Below are 26,058 nucleotides of genomic sequence, written 5' to 3' on the forward strand. Positions count from 1 at the left end.
ATGAACTTAATTTATGTGGAAAATTGCTATGTAAGTTAGCACAGTAGCTCTGTATATTAGACATCTTCCTATGCATTGCCGATATGTGATAAACCATGTCTTCAAGTGTTAACTGGCAGTTTTTGGCCACTCCACTACTGGGTGTCAAGTATCAGAGGGGTAGCCATGTTAGTCTGAATCTGTAAAAAGCAACAGAGGGTTCTGTGGCACCTTTAAGACTAACAGAAGTATTGGGAGCATAAGCTTTCGTGGGTAAGAACCTCACTTCTTCAGATGCAAGTGAAGAAGTGAGGTTCTTACCCACGAAAGTGTATGCTCCCAATACTTCTGTTAGTCTTAAAGGTGCCACAGGACCCTCCGTTGCTTTCCACTACTGGGGTGAGTTTTTCTTGTAGGTTATAGGAGGATTTAGGAGCAAATGCTGAACAGGTATTTTTCTTTTATTCCAAAGACAGGTGAACTCTTTCCAGGAAGGATCTTGTTTTTGAGAAGCTGGTATAGGTGGTAGAAATACAACAGGGAAAGATGGGTGAAGCAGAGCGGAACTGGGCTGAAATATACATCTGCAGACTTGCTCTGGCAAAAATTGTTAAAACCCATGGGAGTCGCAGGTCCACAGCACCTCTGGATCAGGCCTTACATTTATACTTGTCATATGTCTCCTACTTGTTTAGGTGCCCTATCCAACCACAGCCCCAGGAACCTTACCTGATTGTCCTCTACTACACTAGTGTTTTAGTAGTAGTCCTACTAATAATACAGTGGCCTTCAGCTCATTTGCATTGTTACTCCCCCTAGGTTGTTTTCTACAATCATTCAGTTGTTAATGATGTCACTGCAGCTTTATGGAGCTGCTGTTACAGAAAATATCAATTAAAGGTGTTATTTTCATTTAATGTACACTTTACCAGGGTAACCAAAGGAAAGCATGAAAAATGGTCCTGGCCCCAGTGAAACAAACAAACAAATAATTTGTCTTCCTTATTTCTGAAGTTGTGGAAATGAATAGACTTTCTTCCGCTTTGACTTATGTTACAATTATTTTTCCAAATTCTGCCTGACCCCATCTTTTAGAATGTCCTCATTATAAATTACTCTAAATCTGGCATACAGAAAATGAGATTATAATATATGCAATATGCCTTGGTCTTTCTGATGAATTGTGAAGCTGCTTTAGCATCTTATTTATCCAAATTAGTTGCTATATTTTGAGGTTTCCAAAAGTTTTTAAAAAATCAGTTTAGCTAGAATACTAAAAGTCAATCAAATCCGATTGGTGGATTCCTTAGGTGAGACCACTGGGAATAGTCTCCTCTCTCATCAGATGCAATTATTTATGGTTTCTAAAGAGGTGAAATGTTACATTGGTAAAAGATGGAAAATGCATTAAAGGAGAATGAATTCCTCTCCCTTGTACAGGAAGGTCTCTCTTCCCCATAATGGGATGATGATAGAGTAGGACATTTGAGAAAGTTTGCATTGCTGTTCATGCTGTCTGATTTGTGTATGAATGCCTTTGTGTTCCCAGTAATGACTTTCCCTGACCTATCACAAATACTAACACTGGAAATGAATATGGAAGTTTGGGAAACACAGAATAGGCCTTATGAAACTAAATCCACTGGCTTAGTGATAATGCAGTTCACTTTGCAGGCAAAAACATTTAATCAATGCTAAACACTCAATGAAATATTAGTACTTGTAGCTCCACCTCTCAGGCACTGGCAGATCGCACCAGAGATGGCAGGAAAGGAAGATAGTAACCTGTTGCTTGTGAGGCCCAGTGGCAGATTACTAACCCCTTAAACTCATTATGCAGGACAGATGGTAAAACATACTTTAGCCCAGCGTTTCCAATGTATACACAGTAGCTACTGTTGGTATCATACGTATGATAACCAGAAAGCCTTATAATAACCATATCTCAGTTTAAATCTGTTATGTATCAGATTTTATTAAACTATTTCTGGGTTTGTCTTTTAATACTATTATTTATTAAATATAGGCATACTAAAGCCGGATTCTCACAGGTACGAATGGTGTAGAGGCCCCTTTGTTTAAATGAGAACCAGACCCACACTCTCAAATCATCTAGGTTTTGTACAAGACATGTATTGCAACATCTAAAGTGCATAGGAACTCCTCCCACAATCAAACTCCCTCAGAGCCCGCACCCCCTCCTGAAGCCCAACTCCCTGCCCCAGCCTGGTGAAAGTGAGGGTGGGGGAGAGTGAGAGACGGAGGGAGGGAGGATGGAGTAAGCGGGGGGTGGGGCCTGGGAGAAAGGACAGGGCAAGGGCTGTGCGGGAGGACGGGGAGGCTTGGGGGGTCCCCAAAATTTTTAAAATCAAAATGGGGGTCCTTGGATTGCAAAAGTTTGAGAACCGCTGTTCTAATCAATTTTAAAAAATGATTTTATTAAAAAAACCCCCACAAACATGAATATAGATAGTTTTACGGAAAGAGAACCAGAAACCAATTTAGTTTCAAAGGAAATGTAATAACCAAGGAAACAGCAAAAAAAGTTTTTATTTTAAATTCAGTTTTAATAAATAGCAACATAACTGTTGGGTTTAAAAAAAATAATTTTAGCTTGATAGTGTCCCTTTAAAGGCCAGAACTAGGCTATATTTATGTAGTATGTGTTTTTGCTTTCTTAATCATTGGAGCATGCCACTCCATCTACATATCAGTTCCCTAATCACAGAGATGCTACTGTTTTCTTTCCTTTGTTATATATATACACAATTCCATCTCCTCTGTGCATACCTTGTATGTTTCTATTACTTGTTTTGACAGTATCATATTTTAACTATTCTTAGTCTGGTTTATAGAAATGTGGCCTAAATTGCTTATTATGTGTCTTGTTCTGCATGACTGAAGTCATTGGCCCTGCTCCTGGAATATGATGCTCAGAGACTGATTCCTGCACTCACTTGAAATCAGTGAGGCTCCAATAGGGCTCTGTGAATGCAGTTGTCCACCTACATTCATCATATTTAAGGATTGGGGCAAATGCGAGCTTTGTGATTGTGAACAAACACATAGGTGTTTCCATTTTCCACAGAACACACAAAAACCACTATGGAAGACCCCAAGCCCAACAATACAAATGTATGATGTTTACATGGTAGAAGAAATGTATGCCTTGTTTTCTGGATGAGGTCAACCTCTTTTAGCTTGCATGGTGTTAAGTATCAGGGGGTAGCATGTTAGTCTGTATCCACAAAAACGACAAGGAGTCCGGTGGCACCTTAAAGACTAACAGATTTATTTGGGCATAAGCTTTCGTGGGTAAAAAAACACTTCTTCAGGTGCATGGAGTGAAAATTACGGATGCAGGCATTATATAATGACACATGAAGAGAAGGGAATTCTCCTCACAAGTGGAGAACCAGTGTTGACAGGGCCAATTCGATCAGGGTGGATGTAGTCCACTCCCAATAACAGATGAGGAGGTGTCAATTCCAGGAGAGGCAAAACTGCTTTTGTAATGAGCCAGCCACTCCCAGTTCCTATTCAAGCCCAACTTAATGGTGTTAAATTTGCAAATGAATTTTAGTTCTGCTGTTTCTCTTTGAAGTCTGTTTCTGAAGTATTTTGGTTCAAGTATGGCTCCTTTTAAATCTGTTATAGAATGTCCAGGGAGATTGAAGTGTTCTCCTACTGGAATTGGCCCTGTCAACACTGTTAGTCTTTAATGTGCCACTGGACTCCTTGTTCTCTTTTAGCTTGTACATCTTCGGGTTACAACTGGAAAATAGTCCACAGACATACCATATAGAATGAATATTTTAACCTAAGATACAATTTATATTTATTAATTTCACTGAAACCACAGAATCAAGTGTTTTAAAATTACAGCTGGTAAATTATACACAGGGAATAGTACATTGGCAAAGTATTGTCAGGACACAGTACAGATCTCATACAATGAAGTTCAAACAGATTTAGCCTATATAACAGATTATTTTATGGTGTAAACTGGCTGACATGGTAGTGCTCTATTTTGTTAATTCACCTTGATTAGTCATTTATCAAAAGAAAAATAAATTTTAGTAACATATCTCTTAGTTTCCCAAAAGGTACTGGTATTTCAACAACACACTATGTAATGCCTCACTGAATATGTGGCCTCCGGTACAGCTTATTAAGAGATATGTGAAATTAACTAAAGACAATAATTATGTGATTTTCCCCTAGTCTTCCCTACGACACCTCTCATTTTGGTCCTACATGGCTTTATGTACATGCCCCTGTGGTAAAACTGAAATGGATTATTAAACAACTGCCCAAAAGCATTTAGATTCAGCATATTTCCTGTGTCTCACGAGGCATTAGTAATGTACATTTGCATGACTTTCACTGAGTAATGCTTCAGTGATGAACCGTGTTCACTGCATACTTCATCACATTTTTATGTCAAATTGTGCAAACCAGTTTATGATACATTATGAGAAATTCTGCATTTAGTTACAATAGTATAAATAGAAGTCAAATCATTCCATGAAGTTACTCTAGATCTACATTGGTGTAACAAATCAGAATTTGGCCCTGTATATGTGAGTATACTGGAGACCCATATACCCGTCCATACATACAAAATACATTTTTATATAGACTGAGTTAATCTATACATTCATACAGATTCCTAATTGTTCAATTTTGAATAGATAAGATTTCAGCTGATATACACAGAAGTGTTTTTAATGTCCTGACAGCTATTGTAAATATCTAAGTAAGGAGAAACAATTGTGTGGCTTTTGTTTTTGACAATTAAAGCTGCAGTAGATAAAGAAGCAGGACAACAAATCTGCCAAGACATTCAGGAGAAATATTGTGTGTCAGGAAACAAGTTCTCATTTCATTCACCCAGAAGATTGTTATTCTAGTTGGGTTCTTCCAAGACTTTTGTGTCACCACTGAAAACTTGAATTTGCAACAACAATGGGCCAGATCCTGGAGCTATGTCAATTAACTCCAGCTGAAGATATGTCACTGACAATTTTTCTCATACTAAGAATCACTACAGGTGTGCACATTAAAACTCGAAATAGCTGAAGGAACAGTTAATGGAACTGACAAGCGTAAACATAAGCAAGTATTTGCAAAGGCACTGACAAATGTGTAGAGTTTCAAACTAGAGAACCAGCCTTATAAACAAGCCAATATTCTGTGCACTCATATGGATGGTAACAACAAACAATAACCCTCTTGGGAATGCTCCTAGTGACGTATATTAATGCATAGACATGTGTTGGCAGCTATTTACAAACTATGCACTATCGCAGGGATGTGCCAAAAATAAACTCGGTTGCAAATTGCAGTCCTCACTTAGAGAATGTTCAATTTTGGCTACACCAATATAGCAAGGTGCTCCTTGCTCCTATCATTTCTTTGCGGAGGACAACATATAATTTTTCTTATCAGTTTTAATAAGAGGAGAATGTTTATCCAAAAAAGATTGCTCGGTAGGACAAAATGATTAACTCTCCTTCCCCACAAGTCTATTTTTAGAGTCTGATTCAAAGCTCCCTGAAATCAATGAACAGGCTTTAATTGACTTCAGTGGACTTTGGATCAGTCCTAAGTGAGGGAGAACTGTACACACTATATAAATGATACACAACTGAATAATTTGGACTAGGTTGTTTGCTTTGTATGGCACTAGCATTAAGCTGGAGTGATCAGAAGGTTATTTTGCATCATTAAATAAATGACTGTACAGATGTTGTAAGTTTGCTTACATTGCTAATTTCTCCTCAAATAGGGCCCAGTCCAACTCCCATTGACTTCAACTGGAGTTGAATCAGACAAATAGTGGAAGCAATGAGAGCTCATAGGGACATATTGTGGGCTTTTTGGCAAATGCACATTTGGATGACTTTTTTGTGTGCCTTTTTGAAGTCCAATATAGTATGCATGGCTAGAAAATAATAAAACTAAAATGAAGCAAGTGTTTCTGGTTGGCTTTTCATTATACCTGATGATAGGAAGATGATAGTATTGAACTACTAGTGCTGATGTGATTGGAAAAGTAGCATATGTCACTGTAAATCAAATCCTACAGTATTTGGGGTAAATTTTCTAAAAGGCACAAAGGAAGAACTTTTCATAGTGTCCACATTAAAGTACAAGCGGTTGTGCGACTGAACGCTCACACACCATCTCGACAACTCAGACAAATTTTACTGTTGGAAGCATATACACATCTCCCATTCATTATGGGCCTGCTCCTGCTTCCATTGAATTAAATGGCAACTCCCATTGACTTGAATGGTCAATGATTGAGGCCTCTAAGAGAATCTGTATGCGTGCATCTGAAATGAGAATCTGGCACTTCTGGTTCAGTGATTTTTAGGTCAATGGGCTCTACGATTTGGTTGTTATGAGACTTTAGAAGCACATTAAGTAGATCAAGGAGCTTTGCACACTGTTTCACAAAAATTAAAAATCATAACTTCTTTTGGAAAGGAAAAATCTGGTAGCAGAAAATGAATATACATATATACAGTGTGTGTGCATATGTGTACACACACACCTATTTCATGCAGAAAACTTTCGTTAAAAAAACAACCAAACAAAACAAACAAAACTCAAAAGCAACCAGTGCTACACATCATGTAAACTCACAAAGTGTACTTTCCACACAAATACAAAGCATAAATAAAAAAAAGAAAAGAAAAGATGATAGCAAAACATTTTAAATATAGAATTTGCACAATTGTTAATTTTGTTAAATAAGAATAAATAAATTCATTACATCCATTCACATACCAGTTGTAAAAATAATAAATTATTTATTTTCAGTGCTGTGTTGCTTTTTTTACATTTGTGATTAACTCCCTAACTCCCCCCTTTCTTCCCCCCCCCTCCCCATGGGATAAAACTGTTTCCACAGGAAGGTGACTAAGTTGAATTTCTTGATCAGCTCAGATCAAACGTGATAACCTTTGTCATAATGAAAATAATTATTCTAAGAATGTGATGTCTTATTTAGTGTAAGACTACCAAATAATAGTGATATGAGTGGAAGACAATGGAACTGAATCCCAATACATCAGCTGTTAATTTAGCACTGGAGACACTAAAGGAGATTCCTTCTATGTTTCACTTCTATATAGAGTACATTATTTGGAGTTTTTGAATTGGGTTTCCATTAGCTAGAAGCATTTTCTGAAGCACTTTGGGCAAAACTCAGCAGTGATATAAACTGTGATGTAAAATATTAATTGAATACTTAGGGATTAAGTTGGTCAAAACATGAGTCAAAATGATAAAGTCATGTAACTTGCACCAAAATTGCATTCAGCAGATGCACAAAAGAAATGTAACTGACATGTGAAGAAAGCAGCTAAAAGGAGGGTGTAAAATAAAGCAGGCAAACTTACCTTACTTTTCACCATCCTGTTAGCTTCTTTTCTTGCTATGCCACTCTTGGCCCCCTCAGTGTGTAAATTACACTTGTTTTGCATATTCACTGAATGCTAAATCGATGGAATTTATACTATCTTACTACTTTCACCTGCGTTCTGGCCAACTTACTCCTGATGCCTAACTTAAACTATTAGTTATACCACCACAAGATTTGGCCTGGAGACTTCTAAGGAAGTTGCTCCTCTTCCTTTGAGTCCTCCCTCTCCTGCACCTGAGCAGTCCATGTTCACTTCATAAGTTTCCTCTAGCACTGCCTTTTACTGTGAAAGGTTGCCTCTGAGCAAGGGCCAAATTCATCTCTGGTGTAACTTCACTGATTTCAAGTGTCTTTGTGACACTTGCTCGTGATGCAGCTGTGGGGAGAGACAGGGAACATTCCACGCACATGCACAAAGACAAATCTCACGCCCCTAATCAGAGTTTGAACCAAAGCCCATTGAAGGCAGTGAGCTTTGAATCAGTCCCATTGTGAGATTGTTGTCTACTCCCCCTCACATTTTCTCTACAACTTCAAGGGAATCAACTCTTGAACATCAGTCTGAAGATCTGACAATCCAGTTTCCCCTACTCCACACTCAGTTGCCCAATTTTATGTATTTGGCTATCCCACTAAGGTGCTACATGAGTTAGAAAAACTAATTTTAGTTAAAGGATGGGTGACCATGAGAGGGAAATATTCACTATTTGGTTTGTTCTGATACCTACTTGTTACACAAAACTCTAGGAAAAATATACATTTGATCTAACAATGCTTTAAATTTAGAATCCTTTGTGGTTTCATTTTCTGGAATTTGTATAACATCCAAAAAAAGTTTACTCATCACTGTTTAATATATGAGAAATATAATTCAAACACAACTGCTTGGACATTCTGTCTTCATAAGTAATGTAATTTTAGAAGTGACACTGACACTGTGGGCATAGTCTTTCTTTGTAATGAACAGAGATGGAAAGTTTGGATCTGAACTGTCCAAAAGTTTTGGGATGGTCAGTGTCTGTTTAGATTCATTTCATTCAATTCAGTGTAGGAATTCTAAAAAAAATCAATATTTTTTGTCCAGGACCATTTCTAGCAATAAGGCCACACTACTCTTGACAACAGCAGTTGGTCTTATATCTAGTAACATACCCACACATTCAATTATCACAAATTAATATGTCCTGTTTCTATTAGTATAATTAATATATTGTACAAAAATAGACATTTCTCCAAGTTCCAAATGTACAGCTGTAGTAATTCTCTGCTATTTGAAAATGACTATCTGCTTTCTAGAGTTCAGAGTCCCAAATACATGCTTATGCCAGCCTGAAGGGAAATTTCCCTTTTGGGCTTTGCAAACAAACCAGTTTCCTTTACTGACTTACTGGTGATGTCAAAGACTGAGATTTTCAGAAGAGTCTAAAGGAGTCAGATTCCCTCAGTTCCTTAGGCTCTTTTGAAAATCCTGACTTAAAAACAGACACCTAATTACATACACTCACACCATGTGGACAAACTGGTGGATAAGGTCTGGGTCAGAATCTATTTTGGTCTAAATCTAGGTTCTATTAGGTGCATCAGCAGGTTTATGTAGACTTTAAGCAACGTTTATTCTTTTGGGGGCTTTGGATCAAAAGAAAGGACTTCAATGGGCCTTGGATCAGCCCACTATCTGTTACTTGCCTACAATGAAATGGCCTTGTGCAGTGGCAGATCTTCTGTCAGATAACAACGTGATCTGGAAAGAGTTGCTGAAAAACATTAAGAGCTTCTACCTACTCTGTGGAAACAGTCTTACTGAGACTGGTTATATCCACCACATCCTGACGTGGTTTAACTTCCCTGTGACCCTTAATTCTCCAAAATATGCAAGGTGTACAAAATGTGAATGACTTCTACAGTTTTTTAAAACACAATGAAACAAACTGATTTTTTTTTACAAACTTCTACTGGTAAAATGGATACCAGAGTTAGATATGGTGGACAAAACACTGATCAAATACTATTAACGGCTTGCTGTGTTTTTTGACCTTTTATAGTCTCTTCAGTAGATGTAGGTACATTACACATTGTTAGATTTCACATGGAAGCCATACAGAAAATAACAGAGAAAGCAGCTGAGAACAGTCTCAAAATATCTGAGTTATCTGAACTGTAATTTTTGGTTCTATAACTTGCTTCTACAAAATAATATATGCCTTTATTTTATTTAAAGACTAGCAGCTATTGTTCATCTGCATGGCTGCTGAGATGCTCCCTCTGTGAGAATTTCTTGGAGGAAGAGCATTGTTTATTATACAATTAAGTTTTGCTGTCAGGAAATTCCTAGAAAGGAAATGCATTTCCTGTTGTCAGAAAATTGTAACAACTCTTAAAAACAACAGCAAGCGCTTTGTTTTCCAGTAAAACATCCACAGCCATTTCTGAAAAATGTAAGAGGTCACAATGGCTGCAGACATACTTTGGTCAATCATTTTGCTTATAGAAAGATTGTTTTTTTTTAATGAGTAGAACCAAGTGATATAAAGTGACATACCAAAGGGAAGATATTTATAAACTGTATAAAATAAGCTACTGTGGTATCATGGGTAAGTATGACAAAGTTGTCTAAGGACATACTGTATTAGAGGTAGGTGAAAAGGGGGAGATGATTCTGTAACCTTCAAATATCCCATGATTGTCCATTCACTGGTTTTTCCTCTTCCTTTTTTGCAGACACAGAGGGCTTATAACAATTCTAATGTTTAGTTTCTGTGACATACTAAGATCACCCCACTGTCACTTAGAGCAGTGCACATCTTCATTTGGTCCAAATAGGCAGATTCTGCCCATAATTTGAGACTGTATGTAAGTATATTGAAGCCTTGGCTTCATCTGTCTAGGTAGACCTAATACTAGTATGTCAACAATGGCTTACTTAGACCTCTTTTTAAGAAGATCATAACCACAGGTTAACATTTTTTTAGTAAGCACTGCTTAAATGCTGATGGTCTCTGCGAGAGAAGACATCCTTTAGCTAGTTTTCCATGCCCATCTTTGCACTGGACAGTCCTGGTATGCCATCCTGTGTCGCATGTTCGAGAACAAGAAAGCCAAGGTCCAGTCACCCACTGTGGCTGCGTGATCTGTGGTGTTACTTTATTACTGTTGCTATTGCTTGTGACATAGTTAGTCATCTGCGTTTGCTTCTTTGGCACAAAGAAACTGTAACGGACATCCACTGCTTTAGTTAAGTCAGTGGCAAGAATCTGTACTATAAGAATCTCCTTTGTGGCAGAATGTCCCATTGCATGCAAGAAATCATCCTTGTGACTCCAGCCACTATAGTTCATGACAGTTCCATTGAGGTCAATGATTGTTTCCGAAGTGGAGATCATGTATTTTCCATTGACAAGATACTCACCATTTTTCCTCTTCAGGGCCAGGTAAGCTGTGAATCTGTTCTGGTCTTTAGACTTGAACTGCCGCACTTTGATGTGAGTTGCCCCTATGGGTATTTTCACTATATCCGTGTAGCCCTTACTGCAAGGAGGAAAGGAGCATGTTAAGTAGCTAGTGAGAAAAAAATGGACATGCTTTGAGGTCCTAATTCAAAGCTCATTGAAGTCAATAGAAAGTCACCTGTTGACTTCAATGGGCTTTGGATCAGGCCTTGAAAGCATTCAGCTTGAGGCCCATCTCAGATTGATGCTATCCAATTACTTTTTAACATGTTGTTCATTATATTTTTTTAATTCATTTTTATGTCCTTGAAAAAAATTCACTGCACTTACTTCAAAGGACTTAATCTTTGGTTTCAGTACTAATTTTATATGAATTGGATTCAAGAAGAATGAACAATAACTAACAGTTTATATACCTGAAACTTATGTATTTGCGCATAAGAGGGGAGATATGAAATCTGAAGCACATTAGGTCTGCCAAGGAAAGCTAAAAAGATATGCATCAGGAGCAGGTAGCCATCCCCTACAGCTGAGTCTCTGTAGCAGTCCTCACTCCCCATGCAGAGCATCCAAACTTCCATCGCTGCTTGCTCCCCCACTCCCCATGCAGAGCGCCTCAGCTCTAACCCCTTCAAACTGAGTTTCTGCCACCTCTGTATGCATTGGTTACAGCTGTTTCATACTGCCTTTGCTATAATGATGATTAAGGAAAGAGTGAGCAAGCTAACAGCTGGGTAAGGTACCTTGGGAACATTTAAAAATAATCTTGATCACTGAGAAAAAAACTGTGTTTCCTTTGAAACTTCATACAGCTAAAGGTTAATTGCAAAATGTCTAATGAAAGGCACGGCCAAATGCTTAATTCAGATAATTACAGCACCTTTACTTCATTTGTCAACCACTACTTGCAAGGTATCTTATTTCAATTCAGATTTAGAAAGAGATGTCTAATTCTTATACTCAAGGTCACAAGCATTCAGAATTGTAGGCTCTCTAGAATATTTAATATCTCAAGAGGGATACAATACATCTAGAAAAATAATAAATACATCATTATAAACTACTAGCTGGACTGTTGATACATTTATTTTCATTTATAAATCTCTGACAAATAAGCTGATGCTGGAAGTATCACATTTGTGTTTGAAAAGGGCAGTGTAATATCTTTTTAAAGTAAAAGGAAGGGGTCATGAGAAAATGTGATAAAAATATAAAAAATGAAGACGTCTCCCTGGGAGCCAGTTAGCTGACAGGCTGCTATGTTTATGAAGTTTTGAGTATTTATGTAAAGACTAAGTAACTGTGCTACTCTAGATTAAGTACTTGTATTATTCCATTGTTTTGCTGGATTAATTAATGATTAAAATCGAGTTACACTGCCAGGAGTAATGCAGTACAGAATTGCACCATCCACCACTGCAGGAAATATTTACATAAAATACATAACCAAAAATCTGTGTTAAAAGAATGTTATTAAGGTTACAAAGTCAAGAGCCCAAAAGTTAGGAAATGTCAGTATTAAGGTTGCTCATGGAAAAAACAGTATGTGATCATATAATTAAAGACTGTATCATAATGCAAAGACACAAGATTACACAGATAGTCTTAATTCTGGCATTTTCTAACTTCTGAGTACTTGATTTTGCAACCTTAAAGTTCTTTAACATTAAAAAAACCCCTAGAAAATTACATTAAAAATTAAGAAAAAAGGTATAAACATATTGTACATTATTATGAGATTTTTTTTATAATGGGAATTATTAGATAAATTTAATATAAGGGATGTTACTGTTCCCCTTATAAACAGAAAAACAACAGCCACTGTTTTACTGTGAAGGATATACTGGTGGGAAAGAAACTAATAATACCATTGAGATCAGTAATAATTCTGTCTTTTCTGTGACAAAGAGATGTTTTTTTTAAACGGAGGGTTTTCTTTTAAATTAACGATTGTATTTGTAGTGATGGTGGTAAAATTTTGATCAACAACTTGCGGTAAATATTTTTAATTGAATAAAAAATCCATCCTTGGTGGCCAGCATTAATCACAACTGTTCAGCTGCCTGGGAAATAAGGGCACCAAAGGTTGACTGATTTGGTGTCCATAGGTAGAGAGTGATATACAGACAATGAGATATTAAAGGCAATATGCTTGATTTGAGCACATGATTATAGAGGGATGTAATTTGCAACCATGCCTCCAAACTGCACCTAACCTAGCAAGGGGTAAGTAATAGTGCCAGCCCTCCAACAGAGTTGAACAGTTTTAAATTCAATTTGTTACTCCATAGGACCCTCACAAGCACAGGTCACCTGGGAAATGCACCATATCAGTGCATCACTTAACTGTTCCAGCCCCAACCCTTTCTGATTGGTTCCCCACATTCTAGGGGATATTAACCTGGCTCCAGGCCCTCTGATACATCGATGGTTACAGGTAGCTTGTAAAACTATGCCCCTATTCTGGGCAAATTTTCCATTGCTGGGGCTGCAGCCTAGGTTCTCTATCAGAACCTCAGAAGTGAATTGGGTGCAATGTTTTTCTCTGATTATTACATAGCCTGGATAGTGTTAGGAAGCTTGTTTTAAACATCTGAGAAGTGCAATAAAACTTAGGAAATACACCTGTCTGGGATGTCTTATATGAATAAAATTCATGAATAGAAATCTAGCACCCAGTCAGACTTGTGCCTTTACAAGGTCTTATGAGTAGGGCTAAGTTCTAGTCACAGGTATTTTTAGTAAAAGTCACAGACAGGTCACGAGCAGTAAATAAAAATTCATGGCCCATGACCAGTCCATGACTTTTACTAAAAATACCAGTGAATAAAACTTGGGGGGGAGGGGGCTGCCCGGGGGCCTTGTGGGTGCTGGGGCTCCCGGCCAATGGCAGCTGCGAAGCCGCCGCTCTGGGCGGAGGCAGCACCCTGAGCTGCCTGGCCACGCCTCCGCCTAGCAGCTGAGCAAGGGGAATGTCGCTTCTTCCTGGGAGCCCCCCAGGTAAGCACCGCCCAGAGCCCGCCTCACCCTGTCCTGAGTCCCAACCCCCTGCCCCTCCCCCCCCACACCCAAACTCTGCTGCTGCCTGAGACTTCCCCAGCAGTGGCCAGTGCACCTGAGCGGCCCCTAAACCAGACACACCGGCCACTGCTGAAATCATGGAGGTCATGGAAAGTCACAGAATCTGTGACCTCCGTGACCTCCATGACAAACTCGCAGCCTTACTTATGAGCAGTACTTTTACTTCTAACTTAGACACATCTATTCAGTAAGCTTCATTTGCATCTATAGTTATTAAAGCCTGATAATAATTCTGCTTGCACAAAAGGGTACAATTATTTCCATACAAAATTATTACCTCTTTTTATTAAAGGTTCCCATGACTTTCGTGCAGCTGGAATTGTCTCCTCCACACACCCCACACTTGTCATATTGGAGCTTTGAACCGATGATGCCATCACAACCAGTTCTAATGCATCTTCCCCGGACACATACTGAATTACTGTATGGCCTACATTCAGTTCCGTCAGTCACCTATGGAATTAAGTCTTTGTTAGTTAAAACTGTAAAAGAAAAAAGATTTGCTTTTTGATTGGCAAGCACAGTATACCTACTGTGAATTATCTAAAGCTGTACTATAAAGGAGCAATTACTCAATGTGTTTTTTAACAGTGCCCTCTGCATGTGTGAATTCTAGTTCACACTTTTCTGCTTGCTTGGCATTTGGTGTGATGATTAACAGAATACAGTTCTTATTCTGCCAGCCAGGACTGATGCAATCTAACCCTCAGCAGAAACATTAACAAAGGGCCACAGGGATCTGCCATATGGCTCTTCTGTTTACCCTAAGGCACTAAATCAGAAGTTCTGATTTAAGGATGATTTTATGAACAGTGATACTTTGCACTTATAAAAAGAACCGGAGTACTTCTGGCACCTTAGAGACTAACAAATTTATTTGAGCATAGGCTTTTGTGGGCTACAGCCCACTTCATCAGATGCATAGAATGGAACATATAGTAAGAAGATATATATATACATACAGAGAACATGAAAAGGTGGAAGTTGCCATACCAACTCTAAGAGGCTAATTAATTAAGATGAGTTATTATCAGCAGGAGAAAAAAAAACTTTTGTAGTGATAATCAAGATGGCCAGTTTCAAACAGATGGCAAAAAGGTGTGAGGATACTTAACATGGGGGAATAGATTCAATGTGTGTAATGGCTCAGCCATTCCCAGTCTCTATTTAAACCTAAGTTGATGGTATCTTGTTTGCATATTAATTCAATATTTTCTCATTGGAGTCTGTTTTTGAAGCTTCTCTGTTGCAAAATTGCCACCTTTAAGTCTATTACTGAGTGACCAGAGAGGCTGAAGTGTTCTCCTACTGGTTTTTGAATGTTATGATTCTTGATGTCAGATTTGTGTCCATTTATTCTTTTGCATAGAGACTGCACTTATAGACAGACTTTCATCTGACCATCTCAAAGGACTTTATAAAACTTGAATTAATTCTGCCTCAGAACATCTAGAGGAAGAAAGGCACATAACTAAGGGATACATAGGAATCACTTCACTCTTGAGTCTACCATGTCAGATATCATAAACTCTGATCATAGTTCACATAACAGACCATTGGGTTTAAGTGAGCTATTCTGGATTCATATCAATGCAACTTGGAACAAAATTTAGCAGTTTGCAGACAGACAAAGCAATTTCTTTCAACTAGAAAGACCCCAATGTGCACTGCCATCTATAAATAGAAAAACCTTTTTACCTACTATTGATGTGAAAGTAGTACTGACTGAATTAGCAAACACAATTTCATGTGCATGCACATGTTTAGATGTGGAAAACTGACTAATTTTAGAGGTCAATTCTGGCCAATGCTCTTCTGGAACATATGATTAAACAAAAGGTATTCTTCTCCTTGATACAGCCTAGCTACAGAGCTTTCCAAAATACCCTTCAGAGCCTGGCACTGAAATTGTCACTGAAGGTACATTACCTTTGGAGAAAACACGACGTAGTAACCCGTCCCTTTGGCTCGGCAGGTGAGCTTGCACACATCTCCAAGAAGCACTCCAGCATACTTAGGAACCCATTCAACAAACGTTTTGACACCCTTTGCATCAGACTGATAGCCATTTCTTGCTTCACATTGTTCTTGTCGAAAGGCTTTAGCTGGAGAATTATCATTCATCTCATTAGTGTTTATCATAGGATATACTGCAAATGTCAGTATGCACAGCTACCTTCTTTGGTCTTGTGATACCATATTTAATTCACACCATTCCTCATTCTTGCCCCAACACTTGTTAATGGCCTTTGAAAATCCTCTGACTCTTTTATTTTGGCAATGCTCCCATGGCATTATAAGCATCTTAATGACAAAACTCTGCTCATCTGGTTCATTTCTCCAGAACAGGGCTGCTGTTTATGGAATCCTCCTGTCAGTAGGCATCATCTCTTTGCAGGGTTAATTATGCTTTTGAATTTAAACTGTGTTACAGTGACTTTGTTATCACTTGTTGCTAATGTTTCTACATTGTGTACATTTGAGGGAAGCTATAATGGACACCATCTTCTTTTTTTTCTCCTATGTAGGTTAGTATTTACCATATAACAGGAACAAAGGCTGTAAAGTCAAGCAGCTTTTACTGCTGCAGAACATACCATTTGCTGGGCAGGATGCAACATTGCAGGAGCGATAGATGGCCCTCTTTCCAGTGCAGTATCGCCCGTTGTTTCTAGGAGCTGGGTTGTTGCAGTGACGATAGGCAAACTGAACTCCTCCACCACATGTTCGGGAGCACTGTCCCCACGGGCCCCAGGAACCCCAGTTACCGTGGTTTGAAGCCTAGAACACATGAAACAGTGGGATGTGAAAAGATGATCCAAACCTGAATGAAGATACTATATCTCAAAAGCACAGATACTTGTCCCCAAAATGGCAGATGTTTTTCCTCTTGTTTAAACTGGGGATCTCCTCATATTAGGATGTGGAGTAACTCTGAGAAACTTTTCACTTGCAGTCATATCCATTTACTGCCCTTGATCTTCATGTAGGTGGCATGATGTCTGGGGGAGTTCTGGATGTGGGTCAAGGGCAGTATATGGCCTAACTCTACAGAACCAAATTCTACCCATTTCATTGTGGGGACACACTTCAATTTAAAGGACTCCTAATCACATTTCCATTCTTTCTTTGTAATGATTGTTCTTCCAGGGCCTCTTCACTTAGCTCTACTCTGCCTAGGTAATATGCTGCTATTATTGATCATTGTGATCCCTGAATAATTAAGTAGTACAGTTATATGGCACTGCTTGTGTTAAGGAGATATTATTCTTCATCATGGAGTCCTTTTGCTAATTATCAGTTATATAAATAGCTATGACCTGACCAACCTAAGCAAGATTATGTGACTCCGATTTGCATTTTAGATTTCTCAAGAAATGTGAATAGTGTTCATGGTACCTTTACCAAAATCACTTTTGTTTTCAAAGTTACACTTCACATGCATGCCAGCCATATCACAGAATGCCTACCACATTGCTAATTAAATGATCTTCCTGAATTATATTGCTCTAATCTTCCCCTGTTAAGTGACTGTCTTTAATTTATTCAGCACATAAACAGAAATACAGATTGAATTTCATAGCTGTTCTAAGTTCATGAGGCAAAGGTATGAGCTGGTAAAACAGAGCATGAAAAAGGAGTGCAGTTAAAGCAACTTCCAACCAGCGAGCTAAAGTGCTGAGAGGCATTGGCATAAGAGAGAGCAGTCAGATACTGTTTGCAGCTAAGCCTGCCACTCTACTAACTTGGCTCACTTAAGAGAAAAAACTCTGTGCACAATGCACCACTTGCACTGTAATTATACTTCTGAAATGTATGCATTTTGTACTAGGAGGATGGGAATACGTCATTTGGGAAAATACAGTTATATAAAGAGAGAATGCACTTAGATTCGGCCAATCGCGGCTCCCACTGGCCGTGGTTCACCGCTCCAGGCCAATGGGGGCTGCAAGAAGCCGCAGCCAGCACATCCCTCGGCCCGTGCCGCTTCCCGCAACCTCCATTGGCCTGGAGTGGTGAACCGTGGCCAGTGGGAGCCGCGATCAGCCGAACCTGTGGACGCGGCAGGTAAACAAACCAGCCGCGTCCACAGGTAAGCACCCTGGCGGGCTGCGGGCTGAAGGTTGCCGATCCCTGCTATAGACTATGGGTGTAATCCTGCCAATGCTACGTCCCTTTAACACCCATTACAATCAGCACATTGCAGGATCAAGCCTTCTAAGATTTCCCCAGGCTTTGGCCTTTGGAGCAATAACATACCGAATAATATTTCTTCTTCGTTTTGTCAACACATTTTCCTTGGAGGCAGATCCTTCCTTTCCCACATGGTGTCCCCTCCACAGCAGGTAGCTTCTTGGTCAGACACACCATCTGACCTTGGCGAACAACTGCACACCACAGACGAGAGCATACGTCCATGCCAGGACACACTGTGTACTCGGGTCCAAATGCCAGTTTGCACTGACGAATGGCATCGTACGTTTGTCCTGGAAGCTCCTCAGGGCCCAAGATCTGCTTTCGTGGTTGGTCGAGTAAACAGTTCCCTGAAAGAACAATCCAGTTTATTACTCACTTCCTTGTTATCTGTACTATAGGACCTCTAGCTTTCAAGCCAGACAGAGTGATAATGATTATGGACCTGATCCAAACCTCAATGAAGCCAACAGAAATACTCCCATTGACTTCAGTGGGCTTTGGATCAGGCACTGTTATTGCAACTGGGTTCTCTATCTACAGCACTCCAGGGAACCAAGTATTAGGGGGTAGCCGTGTTAGTCTGTATCCACAAAAACAACAAGGAGTCCGATGGCACCTTAAAGACGAACAGATTTATTTGGGCATAAGCTTTCGTGGGTAAAAAACCTCACTTCTTCAGGGAACAGGGTATCAAACTCTTGTTTGTCTAGCTGTTTATTTCATCTGGTGGTGAGCCCTTCCTCCCTGCCCCCCAAAACTTTAAACATTAGAACACTGAACTGCATTGAGGCAATTTGGGACTTGTATTGTGTTTCACTGTATCTGAGTTCACTCAAAGTGGGTTCCACTCTATTTATCAATCTGTGATTTGAGGCAGGATCAAGAGACACATAAAATAAGCAAAGCTGTCATTTGAATTTTGAGCCAGAACATTTGAAAAGGCAAACCTTTTAAAGGAAAGCCAGAAAACACATGAAAAAATAGATTTGTAGCCAGTAGGGCCCTTTAAGAAAAAAACATCAGTTAAAAAAAAATATATGCAGCATATCAAAGGTTATGTTGGTGGTAAATTTGCATTGGGCTCCTCATGTAAAGAATCACAGTTAATCACTTCTGGACCCAGTTTGAACAGTTCTATTAATCTTTAAATAGAAAATAAATTAAAATATAAGATAGAACGCTGTTATTTGTAAATATCAAAAATCTGCCTGGCTCCCTCTCTCTTTAAAAATGTAAAGCACATTCACATTCTTCAAGAGTCCTGTTCTAAAAAATTTTTTCACACCACTGACAAACTCACATGCTGACGTGGGAAACTCGGTCTTCACTCTAAACTCTGTCATATCATGTGGTATGGGCATACTTCACTTATCCGCAGCCAGAATAACTTACCACAACCCATCTTGCTTTGCAACCAACACCAGCACAACCCCTGCCCACTCATGGGTAAAAAATGTGTAATATAAATACTTCACAATTACTGTAGCTTACAAAATATGAGAAGTCAAGGTCTGGCATCATGTTTCAAGACCTAGTTTAGAGGCTTTAAAAAAAATGAACAACAGGTTTCATTTCCCTCAAGAAAACACATTTACTGCAATTGTTTGCTTTCCCTAAAGACCACTAAGGGCTCTCAACAGCTAAATTCAGCCAAAAATCCTTTCAGCATCATCACTTATTTATTACTGAGAAGACCCATCTCATTAAGTTTGTTCCTCCATTTGTCCCCTAGTGGCCTTGACTTACCCAACATGTTGATCTTATCTTTAGTCTGGACTACACTGCCTTTTTAAAAATGAAAACAAGGTGTGCTTCTTCTAACAGCTAGGCTGGTGTCCCAAGATAAAAGTCATTAAAAGGACCCTACTGTGAAATGTGTCTTGTAACATAAAATATTAAAGGCATAGTGGAGGGTGAGGACACACAGATGTTTTCTACAAGACAAAGGGCTGGGGTTTCTAAAAGGAAAACAAAAACTAGCAGCAGTTTCTGTCAAAAACTGTGTTCAGTAAAAATAAAAAAACAGCAAATGTCTGCCCCGTCACACCATTCCTGCTAATGGAGGAAGTTAGCACCACTTTGGGATGCTGACAAGAGAGAGGGCCAGCTTGTTAGACTTGGCTGTATTCATTACTATCAGATATACATAGTGCTTATCAAACTCTAACAGCACCAACTATTCCGCAGTTTGAAACATACGACAAAAATAATACAAAACTGCCATAGTATTAATACTCAAACATTCCTCAGCCCCCAGTGGCTTGTCTACACTTGAACTAACCACTGGATTTTAACATGTGTTAACTGACATGATTGAAAATTCTAATGCAGAGAGGACACAGTCATTTTAGTTGACCCTTGGATTAACCATGACCAGCTAAAATGATTGTGTCCTTCTATACACTAGAATTTTCTGTTCTCTTAGTTAACACATATTAAAACCCAATTGTTCATTTAAAAATAGACATTCTACATATGGGCCCTCATGCCCAGAAAATCAACAAACTCAGGTTTTTCCTAACTGGGTGGGGAATGAATTCCAGAGATGAGTTCTCTTTACTGAAAATGCCCTGTCTCCAGCCCCCGGACAAATATATCTAGGGACTATAAAGGTAGGCAGGGTGAGCTTCAGCCAGTTTCCAAGCCTCTATCTCAGCCAAGATCTATGAACACAACCGCACTGTGACTGACTGCATAGTCCAGATCTGATTAAACAAAGATCTAGAATTACGGTACACGTTATTGACATTTGATGGCAATGCAGTCCAAGCCATCTCACTATCTCTTCTAGCAGTCTTACACACATGTTGCACAAGAGAGAATTGTACAATAAAACTCTGCATGAGGCAGATGAGCAGAGCTTGTAAACTTCTTGGGACAGAGACTCTCTTTGTCTAGGCTATGTATGGTACTGAACACATTGCCTGCATGCAATAAATAATGACCAAAAATACAGATAATCTGTACAATATGGTAGAGAGAAGGTAAAAGCAAATGGAAGGAATTTTCTCCTGTCTTCTGAAGAGTAACTAGGCCTTTTTTTCCACAATATTATATTGGTACCTTAAGTCAAATCAGTAACAATGTCAGCAATTAAATCATGGCTGCAAAAGGAGAAGAAGGAGGATCCGGTGGTTAGGGTAGTAGCTAGGTGTCAGAAGACCTCAGTTCAACTCACTGCTCCACCACAGATTTCTTCTGTAACCTTCGGCAAGTCGCTTAGTTTCTCTGATTCTTTGTCAGTAACATGGGAATAATTATACTTGCCTACTTCATGGGTTGTGTTGTGAGGATAAACATATTAAAGATTGTGAGATGCTCAAATACTGTGGTAGCAGGGCCATAAAAGCACCTTAGATCGATGGGGGAAAAAAACTATATAGGAAGGTTAACTAAAGTCTTAGTAAGGAAGTCACCTTCTTTTACGAAGGCAGCCTACCAGTAAGTCCAGCAATTTGGATTTCATTTCGGTTTCTGTAAGTTTAGCTGTAACATGCAGAAGATGGAATGCTTTATTTATTTATTTTCTCACGTCAATGCTCACATGCTCTAGTTGTCACAGTTCATGGTTCACAAGCTCCTGTCTGTCCAAAGCAAAATACAGTGCTAGTTTACTATGTTCCAAAGAAAGAAAGTATCTTCTTCTTGTACAATCTCTCCTATGTTAGACTGCACATGACACCGTAAAAGCCAGAGACCAACAACCCCAAAGTATATGGAGATATTCTCTCTCTCAGAGATGCTACAGTGTGTTCTGCAAGGTATCTCCTCCTCTATAGTGTGGCAACTGCAGCTCCGCACTCATTATGTCTGAATGAATGGGTAGGTACCTCTCTCTGCCTGATAGCATTTTGGAGTCACGGTCTTTTCACCTGTCCACATTGCAGAAAGGTAACTTCTTCAAAAGAAAAATTCAGAGGGAGCCATCCTAAACTTCAGCCACCAGAAGTTGGTCAAGAGGGGAAAGGGTGCAGTGGGGAAGGACTGGCACAAAATTATTTTGGGGAGCCCTGAAAATCTGATGTATCTAGGTCAGTGGTGGGCAACCTGTGGCCCGCGGGCCGCATGCGGCCCATCAGGGTAATCCTTTGGCGGGCTGCAAGACAGTTTGTTTACATTGACTGTACGCAGGCAAGGTCACCTGCAGTTCCCAGTGGCCACGGTTCGCTGTTCCTGGCCAATGGGAGCTGCGGGAAGCAGCGCGGGCTGCCGGGACATGCTGACTGCCGCTTCCTGCAGCTTCCATTGACTGGGAATGGCGAACCGCGGCCACTGGGAGCTGTGGGCGGCCATGCCTGCAGACAGTCAATGTAAATAAACTGTCTCACGGCCTACCAGCGGATTACCCTGATGGGCTGCGTGTGGCCCACGAGCCGCAGGTTGCCCACCACTGATCTAGGTCCTGTTTACTCTTAATACACCCCAGCCTTCAAACTGGCTTCATGATCCAATAGGGTTCAGTGGCTGAAGTGACATCATTTGTATAGCGCATGCTGGAGCATTAATCTAAGTGGGAGCTTTTGATCTGTGATTTCAGTGAGTCTGAAAAAGAATAAATGAAAAGATTCCCATTCCTTGTACACCGAATGCCCCTGCAACATTGTTATTCAGGGAAATTTAACAATTTAGACTGTTGGATAGGGTTTTTTTGGGAGAGGGGATTGATTTCATAGGTTACGTTTATCTTTTGTCAATACAAATCCTTGATTTAAAAATAGACGGAAGATCCCACACACAGGGGATACAATAGAATGAAACAAAACTCTATTACAAAAAATGTCTTTGTTTAGAAAAGATGTCTCTGAAAGTTCAGACACTCAAACAATCAGAGTGCCTGAGCTTCCACAGGGACTCCATTATGATTTTGAAATAAATGGAGTAATGCCAGGCATGAAAGTGGCTTGTAGGTCAGATTGTGGAGCACTTCACCATGTTGGAGATTTCAATGGAACTATTGGTGTTAGTGACTAAGTGCTCAGCAGGGTTAGTAAGGGCAACACAACCTGACCCAATCATGTTAAATGAAAGCCAGATTCTGAGAGCCTTCCTCACTTTGTGTAGTATGTTACTGTGGGAGAAGTGGCACCAAAATCTTGGGGATGTCTTTTGTGCTAAGGTACTACTTATTGTGAGTAAGGGGATTGGAACATGGTCCTGAATGATTTTGGGCCCAATCCTGCTCCCATTGAAGTAAATGGCATGAGTCCCTTGGGCTTGATTGTCACAACTCCAGATACTCTCCAGCTCAGATCATGACTCCAGCCATGGGGTAGGGAGCAAGGGCTATTCACTATACACTTCCCAATGCAAGCAAATTGGCAGTGAGGAGAATGGGAGGAGCCCTGTTTTTGCACTCATACTCGTTGCCCCTCATAGAGTAGCTGACTGGGTTCACAGTATGGGGACAAAAGGGATGAAGTAACTTACTCCCTCCCCAGAGAAAGGTGGGGGGAAAGGGGATAAACTGTGGTTCTGAATCACAGTTCATTCTTTGGTCTGCTCCAGGCCTGACACAGCTATGTGATACAGATCTGCTCTTGCACATATGGAAACTAACCTGTTAAATTAGATTAATGCCAAAGTGATATGTACCATAAAACAGGACAACCCTAGATTAATAGAGCTCATAAAATTAGGAGAGAAAAAATGAAGTAATTTTCCAGATACAATAATAGGATAAAGCATTTTGGACAGCCCTGAAATTAGCCAATAAAATATTTACTTTACTTGCTTAAAAAAAAAATCCCGTACATTCTGCAGGCATGCAGTACCGTTCATCCATAAGTACTGAAGTTACCATAACAACTTGATTCATTCGCTCAATTACGTATTTTTTATCTCAGTATTTTAGAATTTTCTTGGCTTGTTTAAGAATTGCAGTTGCTTTGCAAGCACAATGAACAATTTAAAATGCATTTAGGATTATTGATTATGCTTTTTTTAAAAAAGCTTTGTATTAAGTAAAAGTTAAATAAAATGTTAACATACTACAGTGTATAGTATTTATTCAGGATCAGGTTAATAATTAAAGACCCTGACTAAAGACTCTGGCTTGCTAGCTGAGGAGCCTTTCGCCTCTGAGTATGCTAGCCATTTCTAAATAGCTGTCTCGTTTTGGCAAGAGCTAGAATATTAGTTTTGTTCTCTAAAGTACTGTATAGTAGACTGTAAGATCCCTGGGGCAGAGGTTGTCTTTGTTATGTGTGTCAATAGTGCCTAGCACAAAGGAGTCCTAATTCCTGGCTGGCACCTCTAGACACTAACATGACATAAATAATAAATAATAGTAAGTAGGAGGAATGAGGCTTCTAAGTGTCGCATCTTCACTTTTTAGCCGAATATCTGATAACCTTTAATGCCCATTTTCATTACTTGATAAGCCAAGGTGTTCATGCATCTTTTGGGTAAAATGCTCTCTGGACTCTCTTCTTCAGCATTTGGAAACAAAAAGTAATACTGGGGTTGTTAGCTAAACTTCACCAACGTTCCCAGTGAAAACACCACTGACCATAATCCATCTACATTCTATCCATGCTTATCTATGTTATGCAGACTACTCAAGGGGCTAGATTCTGCCAGCCTTAGGGCTTGTCTATATGAACAGTTAAAATGCAGTGCAAGCTGGTGTAAATCTATCTTGTACCAGCCTGCTGTGTACTAACTGTCCATGTGGACATCACACACTGAACATTCCATAGTGTGCTTTGAGCTGCACCGTTTTGAAACAGGAGTCGATTTACACCCCAGCTTGCCATGTGCTAACTGTTCATACAAACAAGTTCCTAGGCATGCTGTGTACTACCTACTGCTTGCAAGTAGCTGCTTGGTAGTGCTCAATAGGAGTAAGGATGGCAGAATATGGTCCACAATTTTCCTGATAACATAAGAATGAGCTTTCTGCAAACACTACTGTGATATATAACAGGAGTGTGCAAAGCTGAAACCTATATCTGACACCAGGTATAATAATACGTACCATGACCATCATCCAAAAATTCAGTTATGGTCGCTGAAGTGCATTTGGACCAGGGTTTGGAAGCATCAATGCTAGTCAGGATGGAGGACATTAAGCGCTTATCTTCCATGGAGCCAAAGGTCTCCTCACAGAATTTGGAGTCATCATGGGAAAGCCCAAGCAGGTGCCCTGTAGGAATGCAAGTAGGAAATGTAATTATATTATTTCCCAGTGGATAGGATTTGAGAAGGTGAACTGTATATTCAGAGTGAGATGCATCAATTACCTAGGGAGATGGTGGAGTCTCCTTCCTTGGAGGTTTTTAAGGCCCAGCTTGACAAAGCTCTGGCTGGGATGATTTAGTTGGGAATTGGTCCTGCTTTGAGCAGGAGGTTGGACTAGATGACCTCCTGAGGTCTCTTCCAACCCTGATATTCTATGATTCTATGATTCTATGAAATGACAACATGAAGATGATCACTTTTAAGCTTCCCATTGGTCAGATGCTCAGCTTGAAGTCAATAGCGTTCTGCTGATTTACACCAGTTGAGACATAAATGGAGCAATGCTGATTTATATCAACTGAAGATCTGGTCCTTAGTGTTTGCAGGATCGGGGACAAAAGGTGTAACAAGGAGGACAAACAGTGATCTCTACAAATACATTGATATTCTGTGACTGACTGGTCAGGAGGGTGCTCAAGATGAATATCTCTGAGTGTGCTCAAATACCAGATTTAATCAGCTGCTAAATTTAGCAACAACATCTACTTCTCTCAGTCTCTGGGAAGCAATGTGCTTGCTCTATTCATTCAAATACATCTTCTATTTCAAGAAAACATATAATGTATTGCTACGTACTGTGGCATAAATGTTCAGCAGAATTTAGCGATACAACTCTCTTTAAATGTAATTAGTCTCATATAGTTAAAACCTGTACATTGCAATGAAAATTGAGCCCCATTA

The 26,058-nt window shown here is 39.5% G+C and overlaps 1 protein-coding gene across 1 annotated transcript in view; it reads right to left on the minus strand.

The window, feature by feature from the left end:
• Window positions 1-5,316: 5,316 nt before the first annotated feature.
• ADAMTS5 (ADAM metallopeptidase with thrombospondin type 1 motif 5) overlaps window positions 5,317-26,058 on the minus strand; it is a 50,899-nt gene continuing 30,157 nt past the window's right edge. Inside the window, exons 3-8 of the mRNA XM_054047667.1 lie at window positions 25,115-25,282; window positions 18,202-18,485; window positions 16,539-16,722; window positions 15,871-16,046; window positions 14,219-14,394; window positions 5,317-10,939 (exon numbers count right to left, since the gene is read on the minus strand). Of these exons, the coding sequence (XP_053903642.1) occupies window positions 10,369-10,939; window positions 14,219-14,394; window positions 15,871-16,046; window positions 16,539-16,722; window positions 18,202-18,485; window positions 25,115-25,282 (1,559 nt within the window). The 3' untranslated portion in view covers window positions 5,317-10,368. The remainder of the gene's footprint in view (window positions 10,940-14,218; window positions 14,395-15,870; window positions 16,047-16,538; window positions 16,723-18,201; window positions 18,486-25,114; window positions 25,283-26,058) is intronic.

This window comes from Malaclemys terrapin, chromosome 1 (assembly GCF_027887155.1).
Source record: "Malaclemys terrapin pileata isolate rMalTer1 chromosome 1, rMalTer1.hap1, whole genome shotgun sequence".
In the NCBI taxonomy this organism is placed as follows: Eukaryota; Metazoa; Chordata; order Testudines; family Emydidae; genus Malaclemys; species Malaclemys terrapin.